The sequence below is a fragment of the Bubalus bubalis genome, chromosome 5, assembly GCF_019923935.1.
Source record: "Bubalus bubalis isolate 160015118507 breed Murrah chromosome 5, NDDB_SH_1, whole genome shotgun sequence".
NCBI lineage: Eukaryota > Metazoa > Chordata > Mammalia > Artiodactyla > Bovidae > Bubalus > Bubalus bubalis.
The window spans coordinates 39123909-39147983 of record NC_059161.1 but is presented as its reverse complement, the minus strand read 5'-3'; the positions used below and the strand labels follow the sequence as shown (position 1 = coordinate 39147983).

Here is a 24075-nt window from a genome sequence, read left to right as displayed (position 1 = left end):
GGAAATGGATCACAGGGTCTGGCTGGCAGGGGCGGGCACCCTTTAGGAGAGACAGAGAAGTGGCTGGGGTTAAGGAGGGCGTTTTATTGTCTTTCAGAGCTCTTGGCCTGGGCTCTCCGTGGCCTGAGCCTGCGCTCCGCAGATGGGTGGAGCTCCGATCTGTTTTTCTTTCCATGAGAACAAGTCACAGCTGCAGCTGGGCCCCCTTCTCCGCCCCAGGTCCACCCAGTGCTGGGGCTCTGGCAGCTTCCAGCCTGCTTCCAGGCCTCCTGAGGCCTGCCTTGCCCCAGGGCCTCACGTTGCTGCTGGCTCTGGTCCTCAGGCCCCTGGCTGCCAGACACTGGTGCTACTTCTTAAAGGCCTGGAATCAGGGAGGGAGGAGCTCTTCGGCTCCCTTCCAGGTCTGTGTGGTCAGTATTGGGCCCAGATCCTTCTGTCCCTGAGGAAAGAGAGGGCCCTTCCCTCTGCCCCAGGCCAAGAGCCCTGGCTCAGGATACATGTGATTTGTGACCAGGGAAGCTAGGCTCTGCATGTCAGGAAGGGGTGACACTCAGCAACCCACAGCCATCACGGGCTGGTGTGAACAACAGCTGTGTCCTGGGCCAAGCCTTGTCCTCAACCAGTGATGTAGGACGGGGCGGAGCCCTTGGTCAAGAGCTGAATTAAGGAATCCAGGCTGTTTTCTCCTAACTGAATTGACCCCTCCCTGAAAACGGAGAGGCTCTGGGGACAGCCGCCAGGGAGGGCACAGCTCAGGAATGCTCAGGTGTGGCCCTGTTGGGAAGGGCCTGCTGGAGATGGGGCCCCCGCCGGTACCTGGGAAAGGACCCGGCCGTCCTCCTGACTCTGGAACCGCTGAGCCACCTGCAACCGCAGGACGCGCCACCGCCACAGTCGCCAGACCCATCTCAGGTGCCACTGCCTGAGCTGTGGGGACAGTTGCTAGGAGGCCCTGAGTGGGCCCACCACTATCCCCAGCAGCCCCCAGCCCCTCCGCTGCCTCTTCCCACCTGCAGCCCTGAGGGAAGAGGGGGCCATTCCCTCTGCTCCAGGCTAAAAGCCCCGGCGCGGGGGGAAAGGGGGTGTGACAAGGGGATGTCGTCAGAGATGTGCTAACAGTGCAGGTCCCTGGTCCTGTTCCCAAGGTTTCAGGCTTGGTAGGTTCAAAGACCAAACTTGGAGAGACAGCGTGTCCAGGGGTTAGGGCTGGGAAAGGGACGGGATGGGCAATCAGCGTGAGGTTGGGAAGGGGCCCCACACTCACCAGTGTCTGCGCCAGCCTCTCCGCCCCCTGAGCATCTACCCAGCGCTGCCACATGGCTGCCTGGAGCCTGGCCTGCTGGGAGCTCTGCAGCCGGCGCAGCCGGGCCTCAAGTCGCCAGCACTGCAGGTATTTCCTCCTGAGGGGAGAGGCCTTGGTGGGTTCTGACGGCCATTACGGCTTCCTCATGGTCAGGATAAAGGGCAGAGCCCCAGGCCTGGGCCTGTGCCCCTGGGATCCTGTGGGATGAGCACTGGCGGGGGAGGGGTGGGGGCCCAGGTCTGGCCATGGGTCAGGCAAACCCTTCGGCCCGGCCCCCATCCTCACCTCTCCCTCTCTATGCACACCCTCTGCTCCTACCCCAGATGCCTTGTCTTGCCCTCGAGGTCTCTGGTTTCAGAGCTGCAGTCCCCTCCTGACCCTGCAGGGTGCTGGCCCAGGGCCCAGCAGGCGCACCTGGGCCCCTGCATCTGGAGCTGGGAGGTGGGGCAGAGGGGAGGCTGGCTGTCACCTGGAAAGGGGAGTTGGAAGAGGTTTAACACATGACTCAGGGGAGGAGACTTACCTGCCCCAATGCTTCTGGAGGTTGAACTGTAAGAGAAGGGTGAACAAGAAATGGTGTTGAGTGAATGGAGCCAGTGTCCCTGCTTCCACCACCGCTGTCCAAGTCTCCTGTGGCCCAAAGAGAAGGAACCGGGTGGTGCGGGAGAAGTTGTCATTGTTTTCCCAACACTGGGAAATGTTCCAGAAGAGGAGATGGGTAGGGAAGACAGTAAATAGAAAAGACAGGTTCGTAGAGAGCTCGATGCTGATTTCCAGGCCTGTGAGGGCTGGTAACTGATTCACCGCTGCACTTCAGACCTCGTTTATCCCCAGAGGGAGGGTCTCCTTACTCTGAGCCCAGGACGCTTCTCCCTGCATCTGTCCACTGGGGCTGCGGTGCTGGGTTGGGCTGGGCCCCATGGTCCATGGCCTGCTGCTGCGAGTCTGAAGGAACAAAGAGAAAAGCCTGAACCCCAGTGACCTGGCAGGATTCCTTTTCTGTCCTGCCCCAGCCCATCAGGGGACTTCCTGTTTGTGTGCGAACAAGTGGGACGGTTCATATTGCCTCAGGTTCTCCTGTGAGGCTTCCAGAGGAGACAGAAAAGGGCCAAGAGTAATGTGGCCCTTGGTACACACCACTGCCTCTTCCCCCATCCTCCCACGTGGCTGGAGACTCTGGAAGGCGAGTGGACCGATAAGAGCTGCTGCTCAGAGCCTGCCTGTGTCAGGCACAGCCTGTGAGGTGGGCATTTCTCTCCCTACTTAGTGACATAAAGTTAAAAGTTACTTGTTTGAGGCCCCACCTCTCCAGAGTGGTCTGACTCCAGGGCTGGAGACCCCAGCGACTGCTTTATACAAGTGGGGGCGGGGGCTCTTGAAGGGAGCCTGTGCCACCAAGAGATGGCATAAAGCCTGTTCCTGTTAAGTGAGGGCTGCCTGGGCATGTGTGTGCATGCGGTAGAAAGAAGGGGGCCTGGAATTCGCCCTAGTACCACTGGCCATTCCTGGCATTTACTGTATTTTGTTTCTACAAGCCTCAGTTTCTCCATCAGTAGATGGGATCCCTGCCTGCCTTTGCTGACAGGAATGGAAGTGTTTATAAACATACTCTGAAAACAAAGTTGTCTTGAAACACAGATCTAGAAAGAAAATACCCAGAGACCTCAAAGTCTGCAGTTGCCATAGCCCTGCATAGGTGAAAATGCAGATTCTGTAAGTAACCAAAGCTGCTGCTGCTGCTGCTGCTGCTGCTGCTGCTACTGCTGCTAAGTCGCTTCAGTCATGTCCGACTTTGTGCGACCCCATAGACGGCAGCCCACTAGGCTCCCCCGTCCCTGGGATTCTCCAGGCAAGAACACTGGAGTGGGTTGCCATTTCTTTCTCCAATGCATGAAAGTGAAAAGTGAAAGTGAAGTCGCTCTGTCGTGCCCGACTCTTAGCAACCCCATGGACTGCAGCCTTCCAGGCTCCTCCATCCATGGGATTTTCCAGGCAAGAGTACTGGAGTGGAGTGCCATTGCCTTAAACTAGTCCCCTTCAATTCCATTTAAAATAAATGACTTGAATCTTTTTTCTTAGAACCTTCCTAGAGGCTATGCCATGCTTCCTGGTATCCTAGAATAGGATTCTTGATGCTGCCAGTCATCTAGAGGAATACTGTGTGCCCTGCAATGAAGTGTCCCTAGACTGCTGTGCAGTGGCATTCCTTGTGCCTGGAGTGACGCAGTCATTGTGGCTTCTCCCCTCCTGTTAGGCTACCCAGCTCTTTGTCACCATTTCTACTGAACTCAATTACCTATCTTGATCCTAGGCTGCACCTTCACTTGGGAGTTGAGGTGTCTGCTCCTTAACAGTTGCCAGCCAGGGTGTGCCTTTGTAGCAGACTGCACTGGCCTGGCACTCAGCAGGTGCTCAGTAAGTGTTTGCTGACGGTCCCACAGTTGGCTGACTGCCAGACCAGAGGCTGCCCGAGAACTAGTAGGGGTGCTGTCCACAAGGCCACTGGGATCCTGGAGAAGCATCCAGCCACCCTTGCCGCCTGGGCTGAATCAAGCTGATTCTGAGGCCACTGGCCCTCGGGTCATTTGGGACCTCCCACCCAACCCGGCCTGGCCTCACCTGGCTCTTCAGGGCTGGAGGGTTCATCAGCACCAGGAGGCGCCCTCTGGTGGCCAGCCCAGTCCAGCACCGGAAGCTGGCCCTGGGCCTGGCCGGGTGGGCTCTGCTGGCCTTCTGGACCTCCGCCTGTGGTTCTAGCCACACTCTGAACAGTGCTGTCCGCCACTGGGCCCAGTGGGTTCGCAGGAAGCGCCTGGTCCCAGCCTGCTGGAAGTGGGTGACGGCAGTTCGCTGGACATGGCCCTGAGTCGCTGATTGGGTCCAGGTCTCTTGGACCCTGGGGGGAGGGAGGAACCCACACCGAAGTCATCAGGGCCGGGACTCTCCGGTGGGTCCAGGCAAAGCCCCATGCCTGTGCTCCCCTCCCTCATCCCTCTTCTGTTGAAATCAGGTTCAAATGGGCACAGAGAGCAGCAGAATATTACACGTGGGGACAGAGAAAGCGGGCCTGCCCACTGCGCCTTTGTTCCCATCCCCCCACAAGCACTGCTGTATATTTTCAGCACCTGGTGTGCGTCTGGCCTGAGCTGAACTGAGAGTATGCCCATGGTAACCCTGGGGCCACCCTGCAAGGCAGGCCTGTTATCTTCCTTTGACCTTTCAAAGTCAGACTTGCCCAAGGAGGGAGTGGCATGGCTGGAGAGTACAGACCTGGCATTTGGCCCCAGGACTAGCTGCAATGACCAGGATGTCCTATCCCATCACCCCTAGCCCCCTGAGCCCCGCCACTAGCCACCAAATACCCTGTACCCTGACCCTAAACAAGTTCAAGGCCTAAGCTGGCCCCACACAGTACGGGACTGCCCTCAGGTCGAGGGCACCCACCTGGCGCTCAGAGTTGGGACAGCATGGTCTCGAATGACCTGGTGCTGGCAGGACTCACGTGCCCACAGCATCCAGCAAAGGGCCTGGGCCCTGGAGCTCTCTCCTGCCTGCCGACAGGCCTTGCGACACTGGCCTGGGGCCACTCGCCTTGCAACGAAGGCCTGCTGGGCCCAGGTCCTCCTCAGCTGCCTGTCTGCCTGGCACCTCTGCTCTCGGCTTCTCCAGCAGGAGGCCCGGGCCGCACGCAGCTCCCAAGGCTGGGCTGTGGCCACTGGGGCCTCACTGGCAAACGTGGCACTGGGTATCCGTCTGCTCAGACCATCTTGGAAGGCTGGATGCTTAGCCCAGGAGGCTTTCACGACTCCACACCAGGCCTGGAAGTGGCTGCAGAATGGGCAGAGGAGGGGCCTAGGTGGCTTCCCAGTCAGAAGTCTCATTTATTCAAAGTTCAGTTCAATCGATCAGTCGTGTCCAACTCTGCAACCCCATGGGCTGCAGCACTCCAGTCCAGGTATTCAAAGCTACACCTGAAACTCGTCCACAAACCATCACAGGTTATACACAGTTTTGTATACACAGCCTCGGTGCCTTAAAAACATCTGGACCAGACTTCCCTGGAGGTCCAGTGGTTAAGACTCTGCCTTCCACCCACTGCAGGGGGCTTGGGTTCAATCCCTGGCTAGGGAACTAAGATCCCACATGCGATGCTATGCAGCATGGCCAAAACAAGCAAAATCAATAAATCTTTTTTTTTTTTTTTTTTTAAGGAAAAGAAGTGTGGACTGATTAAGTGACAGGTGAAAGCCCTGGCTTTCATTTAGGGGCCTCGGCATGCGTGCACCCTGGCTGCTGAGGGCAGGCTGCGTGGGACAGTGTGGGAGCCTGATGGTGTGGGTCCAGGTCCCCTACATCAGGGGAACAGCCACACCCTGTCTGCCCTCACACGGCAACTCTAGGGCAGGAGGTCAGTGAGGGGACTGTGGTCAGAGAGGCCAAGAAAACATCAGGTACTCTGCAGTGAATGGTTCACTGCCCCTGTGGGAGCACTGAGAACGCCTGTGAGTTTGTATAGAACCAACCCTGGGAGAAAACATGATCTGTCCCCTTCTGCTTTTAAACATGCACCCAGGTAGTTCCCTGGTGGTCCAGTGATTAGATCTCCATGCTTTCATTGTCAAGGGCCCTGGGTTCAATCCCTAGTTGGGGAACTAGGATCCCACAGGTTGTGGGGCGTGGCCAAAGATAATTTTTTTAAAAACCACATGCATCTATGATCTGTAGATGTGTGTCACTAGACCATCTCTACTTCAGATTTCACTCTTTTCTTTGACTATGGAATTCTCCTGTTCTGTGATTCATTAAACAAGAGGTGGAGTTGGAACCCATGTTCCAGTGGCTGTTTGAGGAATTGGTTCCCCCATCTTAGCTGTAAGCTTTGAAACCAAAGGGCTGACCCAGTCAGGAGGTGGAGACCCAGGGCTTGTCAGGGCATTGGGAGGGGTTAGGGGCTTACTATCCCCCACCTCCTGAACAACATGGAGAATGGAAGCTTGGTGGTTTTGACTCCAGGCTGGGATCTCCTTTCATGCCCCTGTTGCCTGGATGCCAGGTCTCCAGCCTGGCCTGTGTCTCGAGCTGCAGAGGCCACCCAGCCTCCCATCCCTAGGCACTCTCCCTGCTGCTTCTGGGGTGGGGATGACCCTCGCACTCCCACCCCCAGGCCCACCCACCTCTGCAGTAGGAGCTGCTCTGGACTGGCCACCACGGGTCTCCGGCGAGCTGCTGCCTGCTGCCAGCCCCAGAACATGGCCCTCCGCAGGCCCTGCAGGCGGGCCTGCACCCACCGCTGGCACTTCTCCTGCAGGAACACCTGTCCTGTGGCCAGAGAGATGCTGAGGTCCCTCTGAGTGCTCATTCCAGCCTCAAGCCTGGGCCCTGGAGAACCGTGGGCCCCTGCTCCGCCAGCCTCGACCCTCTACCCAAGCGGGAACGGCTAACTGGGTTAAAATTCTCTCATTACAGGTGTTCTACTGGTGACTAAGCCAACCAACTCATAGAGTTCTTTTTTAATTTCTTGATGATGTTTTGGAATCAGGAGAATTCACACAAAAATACAGATTTCCAGCTTTTCTGTAAAAACAAAGATCTGGCAACACTGGGTCAATATCCCTGGGCAACAATTGGGTCAGGGAAGCTGCTGTCCCCAGTGGACAGGACATAAATTTCTGAACATCCAAGTCCCCACCTGGCAGCCCACTGATATGACATTGGAGGAGTGAGAAGCCTCTAAAATGGCCCCACTGACCCCTGCTTTCTGTGCTGGGCTCTGAGGACCCCCTGACTCCTAAAGGCCAGGTGAGGATGATGAGGATGCAGATGGAGATGGTGATGGAGATGGTGAGGATGATGGTAACACCCACAAGGAGCTGGGTTCTGAGCCAAGCACTTCATGTGGATTGTCTTACAGAATCCTCACCACCACCCTAGCAGGTGGGTACCACTGTCCTCATTTTATGGATGAATAAGCTGAGACTCAGGTTAAGTAGCTTGTTTAAAGTCCATACAATCAGGGAATGGAAGAGTGGGGACTGTGAACCCAAGCATACAGCATCCACACACACACACACACCACACACACCCCCCCCACACCTCGGTCCCAATCTGTCACCCAGTCCATCACTGGAGTCTGTGCTAGAGGACCTGAATCCTGGACGTCCCTGCCGGACCTTGGCCCCTCCCTCACCCCTGGTGCCCCGTCCCAGTCCCCGACTCACTCTGCCAGTAGAAGTGCCAGTGGCCCAGGGCACGTCGTTGCAGTCTCCGGCCCTGTTCCCGGGCCCGCCGCTCCACCTCCCGCTGCTGTACCAGCCGCTGCCGCCACAGGCCCAGGGCAGCCCTGCCCCTCCGATCCCAGGCCCAGCGGGCAGCCAGCTCTCTCTGGGCCCCTTGGGCTGTTGCCCAGTGGCTCCAGTCAAGGAGGATGCTGGGAACGGGAGCGTCCACCCTCAGGTGGTCACTGCCACCCTGGGCCAGCCTGGCCCTGCCCTCCCCTCCCCTCAGCAGCAAGGAGGGGCTTGGGTGACCCTTTCTCCTGTTTCCATCCTGGAGGAGGAGGGGTTGCTAGGGGCTGGAGGGTTTCAACGCTACCCTGAGGGTCATGCTGACAGGTGGTCAGGATACAATGGGACCCCAGATGCCCGATGCCAACTGCTGTGATGAACAGCGCTGTGAACTAAGTGCTTACTAATGCCAGGTACTGTGCTTGCTAGGGGATGTGTGTGCCCCTACCTCACTGAGTCCCACCAGTGAGAGCCCTAGTATGAACCCCATACAAATGGGGAGATAGAGGCACAGAGAGGTTAAGCAACTTGCCCGAGATCACACAGACGGTGTGGGACAAAGCTGAGATGACCACAGCCATGAAATTTCTGGGAGAAATGAATACTCTCCCTCACATGATCCCTACCCTCCCCCTCATGTCTCGCAGCAGGGCAGGGTAGGAGGGCAGTACCTGAGTCTGGGGAGTGAAGGGAGGCCCTCTGGGATGCAGACCCCAAGGAGATGCGGATGGAAAAGCAAGGATTGCTGGGAAACAGTAAATCCACAGGGCAGGGGTGGGGGGCGGGCAGCATGGCTCCCCTGTCCTGGGAGGGGTCCCTACCGCCTCTGAAGTGTGCTCTGGTGCCACCTCGCTGCGTCCCGGGACTGCTGGGCCTGCGCCCGCCAGAGCAGAAGGCATCGCCCCTGCTGTCGCCGACCCGCTGCCCACAGAAAGCTCAACTGGAGCATCTCCAGGAGGGCGGGGGCCCTGGAAGCCTGGGGAAGGAGTTGTGGGGTCCTGGGTGCTCTGGCTTGCCATCGTCTCCTCCCCTGTCCTCCTCCCCACCCTCTGCCCCTCACCTTGTCCTGGGAGCTTCTCCGGTGTGTGCTGTGGCCTGGCGGCGGATCTGGGGCCGAGGCAATCCTGGCACTGCCCGGATCCTGTGCTCTCAGGCGCCAGCCCCTCAGGATGTGCCTCAGTGCCCGCCATTGCACGCCCTCGAAGAAGGAGCTACAGGAGGGGGCAGGGGAGTGCTGGGGTCGCACCTCACCTGTGGCTGGGGCTGCTGGAAAGGCACAGAGCTGGGCACCACCAGACTGGCTGCACACTGGGACCACCCAGGACTCTAAGAGATACCGGGGTCCACTGGGGCCCCACCCCTGAAGATTCTGCTTTACTGGTCTGGGTGCTGTCTGGGCTTCCCAAAGTCCCAGGGTGACCTTCATGAGCAGCTGAGGCCAAGAGCACAGCTCTACCTGCTGTGATCACCTGCTTGATTCTCACCACACTCCCGGTGGGGGGGGGACATGCAGTTGATGGGGGGTGGAGCCGGGCCCAGGCCCCCAGACCCAAGACTCAAGACCCCACACCAGTATTTCTGCCTCCACTTGGTTACAAAGGTAGGGAAACGGAGGCTTGAGGAAAGGTCATTTCCTCAAATGCCAAACAGTGGCAGACCTGGGATCCTAGCACTGGTCTCAGGCTACAGGGAACCCCAGACATGTCGCAGAGAGATATGGACTGTGCCCTGGTACCCAAATGCCAGAGGACAGCCTGGCAGAAGGAGGGCTACATTCTGAAGGATCATTGTGAATGGAGTTTCCCTGGAGTTCCAGCATTAAAAGAGACTGAGGGTCCAAGTGGACCAAGTGGGTGTGGGGCTGATGAATGCCAGGTGTACAGTTTTTAAGGACAGAATTCTTAACCCTGCAGCTGCTAGTTTTCATTCCTCCTGACATCCCATTAGTGAAGCTGATCCCTCCTGACCTTCACCAGCCCCCTCACCCACAACCATCAGCCTGGGCCCTGAATCCCAGCATCCTGTCTTGTATAAAAGCATCATGAAGAAGGTCTCACTATAGGGACTTTCTTGCTAAAGATTCACAGTGTGATTTAGAGCACAGTGCTTGACCCCTCTGAGCCTGTTTCTCTAGCTGTGTAATAAGGCAATTGTGTTGTGTATTGGTCGTTCAGTCATGTCCGACTCTTTTCAGCCCCGTGGACGCTAGCCCACCAGGTTCCTCTGTCCATGGGATTCTCCAGGCAAGAATACTGGAGTGAGTTGCCATTTTCTACTTTAGGGGATCTTCCCAACCCAGGGATCAAATCTGCATCTCCTGCATTGGCAGGCAGATCCTTAACCACTGAAGGGAAGCCCCAGTAAGGCAACTGGGGTCAGGGAAAAGTGGCTCACTTTTATTCATTTAGAGTATCTACTCTGCGCATACAGGCAGTCCAGGCACCTGCGAAATACTGGGAGGCACTGGTGAGGAGACAGACATGGTTTCCCACTTAACTAGGAGATGGGTGAGAGGTGGGTTCAGGTTCTGAGGAGGGAGTTGAGCATTAAACCAACCTCCAATCAGGTTCCGGCCATCCTGGTGGGATTCCATGTCTGTGCCCCTGGCGCGCCCTGCCCACCCTCCCCACCCCCCGCCACCAGCTCTCTGCTCAGCCACTGTCTCAGTGTCCCTGGGTCACCTCCCACAGCCTCACACCCGCTGGGCATCACAGGGTGCCAGACCCCAGGCTGAGACCACAGGGAGGAGCAGGATGCCACCTGCTCCTTATGGAATGCTCCATCCTGTGCTGAGCACTGCTCACACGCCCACCCTAGGTTCCCCAAGACCCTACCCCAGGTCACAAGCTTGTGGTCACTTACTCCGCCCGCTGGCGCTGGGACAGCCGTGTCCTCCAGAGCAACAGCACCCGCTGGAGGGCCAGCTTCCGGCAGGCTTCTTGCAGGGAGCCCTGGCCTTGCTCCTGAGGCAGCACCCGGGCTGCGGCCATGAACCTCAGCCCATGGGCTGTGGCCCCTCCAGGGACTGAGCTGAAGAGAACCATGTTCCCTGAGAAGTAGACAAGAGATGAATCAGTGACCTCTCTCTGCTCAAAGCCATTGGTGATCACTGCCTCAGCCCCTTAGGACCTCTCTCCTCATGGACACTGCCCCCTCCCACTACCTCCAAACCCTCCCCCATCAGGACACCTCAAAGATCCTATTTGGTCTCAGGTGCAGGGGCTGTGCATCCCCCTTAGATTCAGGGCTTCACAGGAGTAGGGGCTACATAGCCCTTCGAGGTGGAGGATGGAAGAGGTTTCTTCTCTAGAGGAGCTCATGACAGCGGCCAGGATGGGGCCCATCAAGGCCTGCTGCTCCAGGGACCCTCCCAAGTCTGCCAGGCTGCACCCTTGAGAAAGCTCCCAATCTCATCACCTCCCATCCCGTGAATCTGTAAGTTAACCAGGGCAACTACAGAAGGAGCTGAAGTGGCGCTGTTTGCTGGGTGGGGGGAGGGGAAGCCCTTTGGGCAGCCGCTCACTCACCTGCCTTCTGCCAACAAAGGGACAGCTGGGCCACCTTCGCACCATCTGAGGCCCGGAGCTGCTTCATCTGCACCCACTGCTGCAAGCACGTCCTCAGGGTCCCTGCCTGGCGGTTGGCCACGTAGTCCCGGTACCGGGTCCCTCTTTGCACGAAACGCTGCCAGGCCCCAAAGCACCTGGACAGCCAAGGGAAAGTGCTGGTGTTCGTAGTAATGACAGCAGCTACGGCCACCTGCCATGTGCCAGACACACCACTGAGGCCCTGGGCGAGCCACTCACCTCACTGAGCCTCAGCTTTCTCATCTGTAAAATGGGGCTGCTTTAAGGATAGTGAGGCATGCCGTCTGCTCAAGCCACACCACCACCACTTCTGGGTGCCTGGCAGTTCTTTGCTGCCTCCTACCTGGCCTCCCACATCCACTGTTACCCCCACCCCTCTGGTCAGTGCCTACACCATAACCAAAGTAATATTTTTCTTTCTTTTTTAAAAAATTGTATTTTTATTTTTTGGCCGTGCCTCAAGGCTTGTGGGATCTTATTTCCCTGACCAGGGATCAAACCTGTGCCTCCTGCAGTGAAAGTGTGGAGCCCTAACCACTGGACCCCCAGGGAAGTCCCTAGATGTCAGGAAGCATTTAACAGGAGGCTTCCTGTGTGCGGTTTTGGATCTGTCAGGAATTCTCTGTTCCTTATTAATTCCTGAATATTCAGGAATTAAGAGGAGAGGCAAGCCTCTCCTGGGGGCTGAGGAATCCAGGCATTTCCTCATTAGTTTTTCTATATGGTGATAAGTACCCTCTTCCTTCTTGTGAACCATATGGTAAAAGTGACTATTTACAACTCTCTCTCTCTTTAATATGGATCGCCTATGTTTTGTAAGTCTGGAATTTTAATCTTTATCTTTGCTGAGAATAACTACAGTATATATGTCCCCACCATGTTGATTAAAACACCTTTGCTCCATCAGAGCTTTGGTCCCCGTGTCTTGCTTTCTCTCTCTCTCTCCCTCCCTCTCTCTCTTTTTCAGGCTGATCCCCTGGAGCTCAGAGTCTCCCTGAGTTACCTGGGCTTCTAAGACCCTCTCGAGAAGGCGCTCTGAGCCTTCACCCCATTGAGAGGGCGCCTGAGGCCTCCTTGAACAGAGCAAGCCCCGTGCCAGGGGCTTTATTGGCTTTCTGTGTAAACCAAGGAATATCAGCCTCTTTCTCTCTCCTTTACTTTCTTATTGATCAACTCCGGGCCACCAGGTTCCAGTCCATTAAAGGACCTCAACACCTAGAGAAATATTTTTCAAGTGTTAGTCGCTCTATTGTGTCTGACTCTTTGTGACCCTGATAGACTATATCCCATCAGGCTCCTCTAACCATGGGATTTCCCAGGCAAGAATGCTGAGATGGGTAGCCATTCCCTTCTCCAGAAGATCTTCCCGACCGAGGTACGGAACCTGGGTCTTCTGCATTGCAGGCATCTTACTCTCTTGCTAAAATCCTCCAGCAGTAGTCTCCTTGCTCTGATGAAAATTTCAACTGCTCCCCACTGCCAAAAAGGCCCTCTCTGATCTGCCCCCCAACATGACTGCACACCTTTCCAACTTCATCTCAGACCACCCTGGCCTCCAACCCTGTACTAACAGGGTTCCAACTTGACTGTCCTTCTTTGAATTTTCCATGTTCCCCTGTCAGAGGCCTTTGAACATGCTGCTCCCTTTGCCTGGCGCTCTTGTCTGCTCTCCCTCTACCAGTCAACCATGCATCCTTCCCATCTCTGCTGAACTCTGGTCGAGGTCAGCTCCCTTTGTTAGACGTTCTCACAGAGAAATTCCCTAGTGGTCCAGTGGTTAAGAATCCACCTGCCAATGCCAGGGACATGGGTTCAATCCCTGGTCCGGGAAGATCCCACATGCCATGGGGCAACTAAGCCCGTGCGCCACAACTACTGAGTCCATGACCTCTAGAGTCAGCACTCTGCAACAAGAGAAGCCACTGGTGTGAGAAACCCGCACACCGCAACTGGAGAGTAGCCCCCGCTCACCACAACTAGAGAAAGCCCTCGCAGCAACGAAGACTCATGCAGCCAAAAAAAAGTTCTCATGGAAAACTCTATCAGGGGATGCAATCAGCAAAATGCAGACAGTGGGAAACTATCAGACAAGCAACCTGGTTTCTTCAACAGATCATTGACAGGAAGAAACAACAAAAAACTCAGAGGGAACGCCATAGACTAAAAAGACTGACGATTCCTCAACCAATGGCAGCACATAGGCCTTATTTAGATCCTGATTCAAACAAATGATAACAACACATAGTAGAAGTGGAAATTTGACTGTTGACCAGCTATTTCTTGGTGTTAAGGAATTATTCATATTTCAGGTGTGATCATGGTATGGTGGTACGTGCGTGCTCAGTTGCTTCAGTCCTGTCTGACCCCATGGACTGCAGCCTGCCAGGCTCCTCTGTCCATGGGATTCTCCAGGCAAGAGTACTGGCGTGAGTTGCCATTTCCTCCTCCAGGGGATCTTCCCAACCCAGGGATTGAACCAGTGTCTCTTGTGTCTCCTGCATTGGCAGGAGGGTTCTTCACCACTAGCACCACCTGGGAAGCCCATGGTATGGTGGTTCTGTTGTTTAAAAGACTCTGTTTTAGAGATCCTGCGGAGATATTTACATCTGAAATGATAGGATGCCTGGGGTTTTTGTGGGGGAAGTAGCTAGGGTACAGATGAAACAAGTTTTCTCAGGAGGTGATTTTCTTGATGGGTACATTGAAGCTGTTTATTCTGTTTTCCTACTTTTGTGTAAGATAAAAATGTCCCATAATAAAATAGTTAACAGGGAAAAAAAATCATGTAGTTCTGTGTTCCTTCCCTTCACAACACTTAACTTGGGTGGTATTCACACACACACACATCCTTTGTGATTGTTAATTTCCTTCCTATCTGTCCCTGCACTGAGTCATGGGTTCCATGGGCTTTAAGCTCTGCCTATAATTGAATCCCTGGCTTCCCAGGTGGCTCAGTGGTAAAGAATCCATGGTACATATACACAATGGAATATTACTCAGCTATAAAAATGGATGCATTTGAGTCAGTTCTAATGAGGTGGATGTACCTGGAGACTATTATAAAGAATGAAGTATGTCAGAAAGAGAAAGACAAATGCTGTATATTAATGCATATATATGGAATTTAGAAAGATAGTACTGATGATCCTACATGCAGGGCAGCAAAGGAGACACAGATGTAAAGAACAGACTTTTGGACTCAGTGGGAGAAGGTGAGGGTGGAATGATTTGAGAGAATAGCATTGAAACATGTACATTGCCATACATAAAATAGATGACCAGGGCAAGGTCGATGCATGAAGCAGGGTACCCAAAACTGGTGCTCTGGGACAACCTGGAAAGATGGGGTCAGGAGGGAACGGGGCGGGTAGAATGAGGGGAACACATGCATACTTGTGGCCGATTCATATTGATGTATGGCAAAAACCATCACAGTATTATAAAGTAATTATCCTCCAATTAAAAAAAAAAAGAATCCACCTCCCAATGCAGGAGACACAGGAGATGTGTTTTGATCCCTGAGTCAGGAAGATCCCCTCGAGGAGGAAGTGGCAACCCACTCCACTTGCCTGGAAAATCCCATGGACAGAGGAGCCTGATGAACTGTAGTTCATGGGGTCACAAAGAATCAGACAGGACTTAGCAACTGCACACGCATGCATAAATAAATCCCAGCCCCTGGGTGGTGTCTGACAGGTCTTAGTGTCTCACTAAATGGTGGATGTATTCATTTCTTATTTTCATTGGTCTCTCAATACGAGGAGTCAAGAATTGACTTAAGGGGCTTCCCTGGTGGTCCAGTGGTTAAGACTCCACACTCCCGTGCAGGGGCCCAGGGTTCGATCCCTGATCGATGAACTGGATCCCACATGCTGCAACTAAAGACCCTGCTTGCCGCAACTAACACCTGGTGAAGCCAAATAAATAGATGTTTTGTAAAAAATGGACTCAAAAGGCCTATCCCAGCTGCTTCCCACCCTGTGCCTCAGGGAAGGTGGTCCCCATTCTCTCTTCCCCCTACCTGCAGAGCCAGGCTCTCCGGTGCTGAGGGTCCAGTAGGGCCACCCAGGCTGCACCTGCAGCAGGAGAACGCCAGGTGTGGGGGGGCCTCCCCATCCTCTGAGTCCTCAGCGTGGCCTGGGAGGCCTCTCCCTGGACCCCCTTCTCCTGCCTGGCCCATTCCTTCTGATGGCACCACAGGAGGAAGACTAAAGGGAGGGAAGAAGGCGGGAAGAGAGAGTGAGTGGAGGGGAGCAACAGGGCCAGGAGGGACCACTGAATCCTTGGATGCCAGGCTGAGTGGCCTGGGACCAGTCAGTCACTCTCCATCTCTGGGCCTCAGTTTCCCCATGAGTGAGTCATGTCTAAGGACTTCCCAGTTCTAACATGCAAGCTTCTGTCTGGCCTGTATCCATCTTCCATGGCACACAAATGCGGGATGTGCCCCTCTCGTACTATGTGTCCTTGAGCTGGTCACTTAATTTCCCTGTGCCTCAGATCCCCATCAGTAAAATGGGCACAATGCCTTGCCAAGGTCACCATGAGACTTAAATGAGATCTTGTCTGGGAAGTTGCCAGGGTAGATACTCAGTAAGCACTCACTTACTCACTGAGGAGCCCCTGACCCCCCTGCCCTGCCCAGTGTGGGGGCCTGGGCCTACCCTGCCTGGCTCTATGTGCCCAGTGTAGGGACTCGGGCCCTGCCCTGCCTGGATCCATCTCCCCCTTTCCCCAGAACCCCACGTCTCACCAGCCAGATGTTGCAGAGCCTGCAGGATCGGGACTCTCCTCTCTCCTCCATCTGGCCTCAGCCCAGAACACAACGGAATCGACTGGGCTCCCGCCTCCTCTCTCAAACTCCCTGGACTGAGAGTGAAGTTGCCCAGATAGAAACTGATGCCCTCCCTGGCCTAGGGAGGGCACCCAGTCCCAACCCATCCACCCCAGTCCTGAAGGACCATTTGCTGGCAGGAGCGAAGGTGCGCTGAGCCATCCCCCTGTTCTATTCCAGACAGTACATTCTGTTCCTGATATGTGAGTAATTTGTGGGGAGGGTTCTGCTTTTGCTGTAATCTCTTTAATACTATTTGGATTTTTTACAACAAACATGCATTAAAATAAATATTACTTAAATAAATATTTTAAACACAATTGTTTAAAAATAAGAATGGGACTTCCCTGATGGCCCATCCCGTGGTTAAGAATCCACCTGCCAACAGGGAACATGGGTTCAATTCCTGGTCTGGGAAGCTCCCACATGCCATGGGGCAACTAAGCCTGTGCACACGACTACTAAACCTGTGCTCTAGAGCCCGAGAGCCGCAACTACTAAAGCCCATGAGCCTAGAGCCTGTGCTCCACAGCAAGAGAAGCCACCACAATGAGAGGCCTGAGCACCACACAAAGTGTAGCCCCCACTTCCTGCAACTAGCGACAGCCTGCAAACAGCAACAAAGACCCAGCAGAGCCTAAAATAAATAAATAAAATTTTAAAAATGAAAAAAAGAACAAAAACAATACATCGTTGGAATGGAAAACTGAGGAACTGAAAATAACCATCTTAAACCTCACTGCTCCAGAAATGACCACTATTTCCATTTTACCGTTTTTGGGGGGACAGGGGAAAATGAGATTTATTTACTTATTTTTATTTTTAACAGTGGTAATTAAAATACACATAAAATTTACCATCTTAACCATTTTAAGTAAATATTCTAAACACGATTGTTTTAAAATAAATATTTAAAACACAATAACCATTTTAAGTGAACAGTTCAGTGGTGTTAACTAATTCACACTGTTATGCAACATTTTAATATTTTTCCTCCTGGTCTTTTTTCTATGCACTATTTTTCATTCATAGAAAACAATATCTTGGGTACTGAAGTGAAGTGAAAGTCACTCAGTTGTGTCTGACTCTGCAACCCCATGGACTATACAGTCCACGGAATTCTCCAGGCCAGAATACTGGAGTGGGTAGACTTTCCTTTCTCCAGGGGATCTTCCCAACCCAGCGATCAAACCCAGGTCTCCCGCATTGCAGGTGGAGTCTTTACCAGCTGAGCCACAAGGGAAGCCCAAGAATACTGGAGTGGGTAGCCTATCCCTTCTCCAGCAGATCTTCCCAACCTAGGAATCAAACCGGGGTCTCCTGCATTGCAGGTGGATTCTTTACTATCAGGGAAGCCCATCTTGGATACTATTTTTTCTTTTTGTTGCCACACAGTTTGTGGAATCTCCCCAACCAGGGACTGAACCCAGGCCCTTGGCGGTGAAAGCACAGAGTTCTGCAGCAAATTCCCACTGGCTGTCTATTTTACATACAGTAATGCTTATGTCTCAGTTTGCTATATGATGCAGGGAGCTCAGACTCGGTACTCTGTGACAACCTAGAGGGGTGGGATGGGGAGGGAGGCTCAAGAGGGAGGAAGCATATGTATACCTATGGCTGATTCATGTTGATGTAGGGCAGAAACGGACACACTATTGTAAAGCAATTATCCTCCAATTAAAAATAAATAGAAAAAAAAATTTTTTTTAAAGCACAGAATCCTAACCACTGAACTGCCAGGGAATTCCTTCTTAGGTACTATTTTGATGTGGGGGAGCTGTGCTGGGTCTTCATTGCTGCACGGGCTCTTTTCTAGTTCTGGCAAGTTCTAGTTGCAACTAAATGCAACTACTCTCTAGTTGCATTTGAGCGGGCTTCTCATGGCAGTGGCTTCTCTGGTTGTGGAGCACGGGCTCTAGAGCACATGGGCTTCGATGTTGTGGCATATGGGCTCAGTAGTTGCAATTCCCTGGGCTCTAGAGAAGAGGCTCAGTACCTGTGGCCCACAGGCTTAGTTGCTCCACAGCAGGTGGGATCTTCCCAGATCAGGGATCGAACCCGTGTCTCCTGCATTGGCAGGTAGATTCTTCACCACTGAGCCACCAAGGAAGCCCATTAGGTACTGTATTTTAACCCTCTTTTTTTTTCTCCCAGCATTAAAAATACCCATATGCAAATACCCATAAAGCTACTTCTAGAAAGGAGGATAAGATACATAAGGAGGGAGATGAAACTTTTGAATTAACTGAAATACTTGCAACTATCTTGAATTGTTTTTTCTAATCAAGCATGCATTCCTATTATGATTATTATAATAGGAAAAAACATCAATAAAGATATGGAAACAAAAAATAAAAAAAGAATGGGGAGGAATTTTTAAAATCTTGATAAACATCATATTGAACAGTTGCCAAATGTTTATCACATGGTTAAATAACAATTTTCTCACTTGATGTTGGATAGTGAAGTTTTCATAGGTATAAATAACGCCACGATGGACATCCTTTTGTACAAATCCTTGTCCACATTTGAGGGGAAGTGGAGGACAAGGAGGGAAGGCCACAAGCACTGTCCGGGTCACACTGACCAACCTGGGGTGTCCCAGACTACCTGCTTCTCCAGGCACCATCCACCACAGGCTTCCTTCCTGAGGGGCCTTGGTCCTGGTCTACCCCGGAGGACAGAGGTCTTGGCCCAGCCTGGACGTGAGGCTGCCCTTGTTTGTGTTGCTGAATCAAGTGTCTCCACTAGGTCAAGAGAGAAGGGGAAGAGGGACGTTGGCTGATGCCTCAAATGTGCTCTGAGCGGGAAGGACAGAGACAAAGTCAGACACTGTGGTCTTAACCAATTAGATGCCCCTGCCTCTTTGGGAATGAATGGATGGATGGAGAAATGGAGCCCAAGAGGCAGGGTTTTCCTTGGGAGACAAAACCTGGAGCTAGATCCTCCCAAAGCACTTTTCCTAAGGAGGGACAAACACTGAAATGCCCTCCCAGTCCTGGCTAGCAAACCTCTAGTAAAAAATTGTTGTTTAATCGCTAAGTTGTGTCCAACTCTTTCAACAGCATGGACTGTAGCCCACCAGGCTCCTCTGTCCATGGGATTTCCCAGGCAAAAATATTGGAATGGGTTGCCATTTCCTTTTCCAAGGGATCTTCCTGACCCAGGGATCAAAACTGCATCTCCTGCATTGGCAGGCAGATTCTTTACTGCTGAGCCACCAGGGAAGCCCCTACTTAAAAAAAAAAAAAAAAGCAACCACTTAAATAGCAGAGGGCTTGCTATGTGCTAGGCAGGATTCTGAGTTCCTTATATTTATTAATTTAACCTCACAACAGGGCTTCCCTGGTAGCTCAGCTGGTAAAGAATCCACTTGCAATGCGGGAGGCCTGGGTTCCATCCCTGGGATGGGACGATCCACTGGAGGAGGGCATGGCAACCCACTCCAGTATTCTTGCCTGGAGAGTTCCCATGGACCGAGGGATTGCAGACAGTTGGACACGACTGAGCAAATAAGCACAGCACAACCTCACAACAACCTTGAGAGGTATGTGCTATTGTGAGTGCATTTCAGAGCTAAAGAGACTAAGGCACAGAGAGGTCAAGTAACTTCCCCAAGATCACACAGTGAGAAAATGTGGAGGAAAGGAAAGTGGTGGAGATAGGATTTGAACTTAATCAGAGTTCAGTCACGGGTCTGGGCCGATGCCTGCCCGCTCTCCTGCTAATCACTCAGGCGGAACAACCTGTGCCCCAAGAGAATCTCCTCTCCAGACACACAGGTGTTTCATCACCTCCCCATGCCCCAATCTGGAGGTTCCTAACCTTCTGGAAGGTCCGGGCCAGCAGGGCCTGTGTGTGTCGCTCCCATGCCGCATCCAGCTGGGCCTCCCGGAGCCACAGTCCCCACCGCAGTGCCCGCAGACCCCTGCGTAACAGCTGCCGCCGGCCCAGCGCCACGGCCGCCGCCACTGCCTGCCGCCGCTGTGCCCAGCACCACCATGCTCTGAAACATCTGGACAGCCACTGCCAGCTGGGGACAGACGAAGCTGACCAGGGGTGGGCCTGGCCCCCAGCCCCAGGGAGCAGCTGGGGGCTCAGCACCACCCACATTGCCTTTCCAGCATGGAGGGTGATGCTCCACTGGCTGGACACTGGGAGGACTTTCCTCTGCAGAGGGCTAGCCTTGGAAATCCCATAAAAAAGGGCTCCTGGAGGCAGGGGAATGCCCTGTTTGACTGCTAAGAGTGCAGGGCAGCCTAACAAGTTTCAGATCCCAGGAAGCAGCAGCCCCCACGTTCCCGTCCTTAGGGGCCTGGGAGGTTCCCTCCCCCTTAAATTCTGCAAGGATCTGCCAGCCGGGCCTTATCGCCATCAGGCCCGAATCTGCAGGCAAGTGGGACAGGAGCTGTTCCCAGAGTATGGCCTCGGTCCCCACACCACAGCACATATCCTCACCGGCCTAACTCAGGCTCCAGGTTCACAGTGTTTCTGGGTTTGTTCTTGGAAAATAAAAGAACACAACACACTCTCAGGCTGAGAAGCAAGCAGGACTAGATACCCCCTGCTAAGCCTGCCTGCCCAAGGCCTCCCTTTCGAGGGAGGGTGACAGGGTAGTGACAGCCATCTTGGAGTGAGAATTCCTGGGAGGGAGGGCAGCCCCCAACGCAGAGTCCCCTAACTCCCAGACTCCTCTGGCCCCTACCTGCAGGGCACTCCTCATGGAGGCTATGCCTGGCGGCCCGGAAGTTGACCTTTCTTTCTCCCTGCTGATCCACTCCCTTGAGGCCCTGTTCCCTCCTTCCTGCCCAGGGAGGATGCCCTGGGCTGAACTGGACGAGGTTGAAAAGCAGAGTCTGGCCTCCCTGCTGGCCGCCCCTGGAGGGAGCAGGGGGTCCCCCTCTGCCCCCAGCCATGTGTAGTCCCTGGGAAGCACTGCTCTCCTTGCCTTAGGGGGCAGGCAGAAAGGACCACCTGCTCAGGATCAAGGGCATCCCCAGGCAGCATCTCCAGAGTGATCCTCAGTGATGCATGCTTGCTGCTTGCCTGAGAGTCTGAGAGACCCTCCTGGGCCTCCTGTGTCTCTGGGAAACCGGGAGTTCCCCTGAGGCCTCGGGAGTGTCTCCTCCTCTCATCCCAGGAATCAAGAACAGGCTGGCAGGGCCGGGAGCAGACAGGGAGTGTCTGGCCAGCTCTGGTCCAGGGCTCCTTCCGCACAGGGCCTGGGGGTTCCCAGGATGCCTGGCACCTGAGCCTCACTGCCTCACACTCCAGGCGTTGCACGCAGACCAGCAGCTGGTGAATGGCAGCTTGGGATGGGGCCTGAGGCGCAATCTGGGCAGGGACAGCCAGGTCTTTCAGGGTCAGGGGTTCCCCCACGAGCCTGGAGGTCCAGCCCCCCAGGCCACACTGGGATCTGGGGTCTGACCATGTGGGCCCTTTGAGTGGGGCCAGCCCTGTAGTAAGCTTGATGTCTGGGCAAGAGGTATCTGTGGCCAGCAGCCAGGACCGCCTCAGATTGGAGGATGGGTGAGCCAGTGGCCCTCGTGGTAGGGGGCTTCCCTGGGGCATCAGGGGCGAGAAGCTCTCCTGAGGCTCTGACCAGAGCTGGGGGCTGGTGAGACGTCCACACTCAGCCGTGTGGGTCTCCCTTGCGCATAAGTTACTTTGCTGGATCGCAAAGTCTTGGGCTGTCCCTTGGGGTCTCCCAACCAAGGACTGCAGGTTGACCTGCTGCCGGAAGCTTGAGTTGGTCAGCCGGCCGGTCCTGTCCCTCAGGATGAGGCCCAGGCTGGGGCTGGGGCTGGGGCTGGTCAGGTTGCTCTGGACTTGGCAAGGCTCCTGGCGCAGCGCTGTCCCCAGGCGTGGTGTGGCAGCAGGCCCTCCCCTCTCAGCCGGGCCCACGGGCACCCACCGGCCATGTCTACTGCCCAAGCTGACACCCAGGCTCTTCCGGAGTCTCTGTGGCTCTAAAGAAAGGACAGACAGTTATGCACTGGGGGAGGACTCTGTGGTCAGTGCTCGGGAGGGACAGGGGAGGGAGCCCAGAGTCCAGAGGTCTGTGTCAGCTATTGTCCCGGGTGGACCGATGGATGCACCCCAAGAGCAGCAAACTGGCATCAATGCAGGGACTCAATGCAGGGATGGGGCAGGGGCTCGGAGAAGGGCGGTGAGAAGCAGGGAGAGAGTGGGGAGGCGGCTGAGGGGTGTCCCAGGTGACAGGTGATGGGGCTGGGATGGGGGCAGTAGGAGGGTGGAGAGGAAGCAGATCAGATCTGCTGAGAAGGTGAAGGCGTAAAAGAGGGTGAAGGGGAAAGAAGCATCAAGGACGACTCCCTAGTGTCCAGCTTGAGCAGAGGTGCTGGATGAGGGGGTGGCTCACAGCTGGAGTGAAAGCAAGACCCAACACATTAAAGTTAAAAGGGAGCTGCTCTGGGGACCAAGGGCATGGGGCTTAGAGCCCTCCCCTACGCAGCCACCACCCCCCAACCCCGCTCCACTGCCACCAGTCTCCCCAGCCCGCCTCCCTTCCACCTGGCCTCTTGGGTGCTGGTGAGATGCCTGGGAGGGCCTGGCAGGTAGAATGGGCCATGAAAGTTTGCAGACAGGAACTAAAGTTCAAAGAGGTTAAGTACCTTGCCCTATGGTCACACAGCTAGAACACAGAGAAACTGGCGTGTGAATTGGAATCTGAACTAGTTCTTGGGTTGCTCCCACTCTTGGCTGCACAGTTCTGTGGCCTTCTGGAAGCCCCAGGCACCTGAGCAGGGGGGTTCCCCAGCCCACCACTGCAGAGACCTAGCTCTGGGGCTCCTGTTTCCCCCTTTCTCACCTCACGTCCTGACTTCCTCATCCTCCCTTGGGGCCTGGGCTGGAAGACTTTGTCCTGGTCCAGTTGGCCTCAAACAGCCAATCTCAGGAATTAACAAGGCCCTGGGCTGGCCTGTCTGCGAAAGGGGCTCTGGGCTGCGACCCAAGGGGGCCCTGCTCTTGCCACCTCTGACCCAGACCCACTGAACCTCTTGCCTGGCCTCAGGGAGGTTGCCAGCCTGGGGGGCACATTCTCCTTGTAGCTGGCATCAGGTCTCAGCTCCATGTGCTCCAGGGCAAAGCTGGGGGCAGGGGGCAGTGATCTTGTTCCACACCACAGCTGGCGGTCCTATTTAATTAGAGGGGCTCTGAGGGGTAAGGACAGAGTGCCCAGCTCCTACCCAGCCATGCCCATCCCTGGTCCCCAACCCCACCCATCACCAGCATCCCTGGCTGACCTGAGGTCCAGCCTGGCTGTCCTGTTCAGGGCCCCTTCGGGTCTCCTCTCCCCAGCCCCCTACCAGCCTTTTCCCTTGTCATTTTCCCATGTCTTCCAGCACCCACTCCTTCTAACACTGATGACAGATTCCTGTGGACTGCGCTTCCCCAGCAGCCCTGTTAGGTAGGGGCTCTTTCTTTCAGAACTCCAGGCAGGATGGGGTGCCCCTCTTTGATTCCTGTGACCACTTCCCAACCATTCTCCCTCTCTCTTCTCTAGAATGTTCTGGTTCTAAGCTCCAGGTGAGCCAGCAAGGAAGTTCTAATTATTTATTTCTTGAAGATGTCAGCTTCGGCTCACTGTCACTTTGTCCAACACACACCTAAGTTCTGGGTGGTTTTACCCTCCATGTGGACGATCCCTCTAATTCCTGGTCTGTGAGTCCTTGACCTTCTTGCCTCCCACCATCTTGTCCTTCACCCAACCTCAGCCACCGGTGCCCAGGGTCCCCCCAGACTTTGTCATCCTCAATAACTGCACCCCTCCCTAATTTCTGTTTCAGAGCCCACACCCATCTTTCCAGCTCCCTCCTCTGGACCTTGTGTGAGACCTAGTCCTCTCTTCTCATCACCCTTTGTCCTTTGATCCTTGATGTCTCTCTGCTGCCTCCTGCAGCTTAGCCATCCAGTGTCCTAACCATCCCCTCTGTGCTCTCCCAGCTCCTCCTCTCTGCCACTCACTCAGAAAAATGACAACACAGGTTAAAGCGACTAAAGGAAACCCTACAAGTGCACTGGTGGCCTTGCTCAGAAAGTACCACG

General features: G+C 54.5%; 1 protein-coding gene across 1 annotated transcript; it reads right to left on the bottom strand.

Annotated features, from left to right (window-relative positions):
* Positions 1 to 184: 184 nt before the first annotated feature.
* Positions 185 to 23452, bottom strand: C5H1orf167 (chromosome 5 C1orf167 homolog). The gene is given in 22 exon segments (XM_044943948.2): positions 185 to 361; positions 692 to 1206; positions 1265 to 1369; positions 1827 to 1852; positions 2155 to 2248; positions 3923 to 4129; positions 4806 to 5121; positions 6261 to 6622; positions 7522 to 7730; positions 8409 to 8563; positions 8648 to 9019; positions 9072 to 9075; positions 10450 to 10636; positions 11115 to 11290; positions 15196 to 15382; positions 15925 to 16084; positions 18678 to 18752; positions 19831 to 20038; positions 20117 to 20216; positions 20711 to 20809; positions 20919 to 21974; positions 23032 to 23452. Coding segments are annotated over 22 exon segments (4860 nt in total). The 5' UTR covers positions 23102 to 23452.
* Between the last annotated feature and the right edge of the window lie 623 nt (positions 23453 to 24075).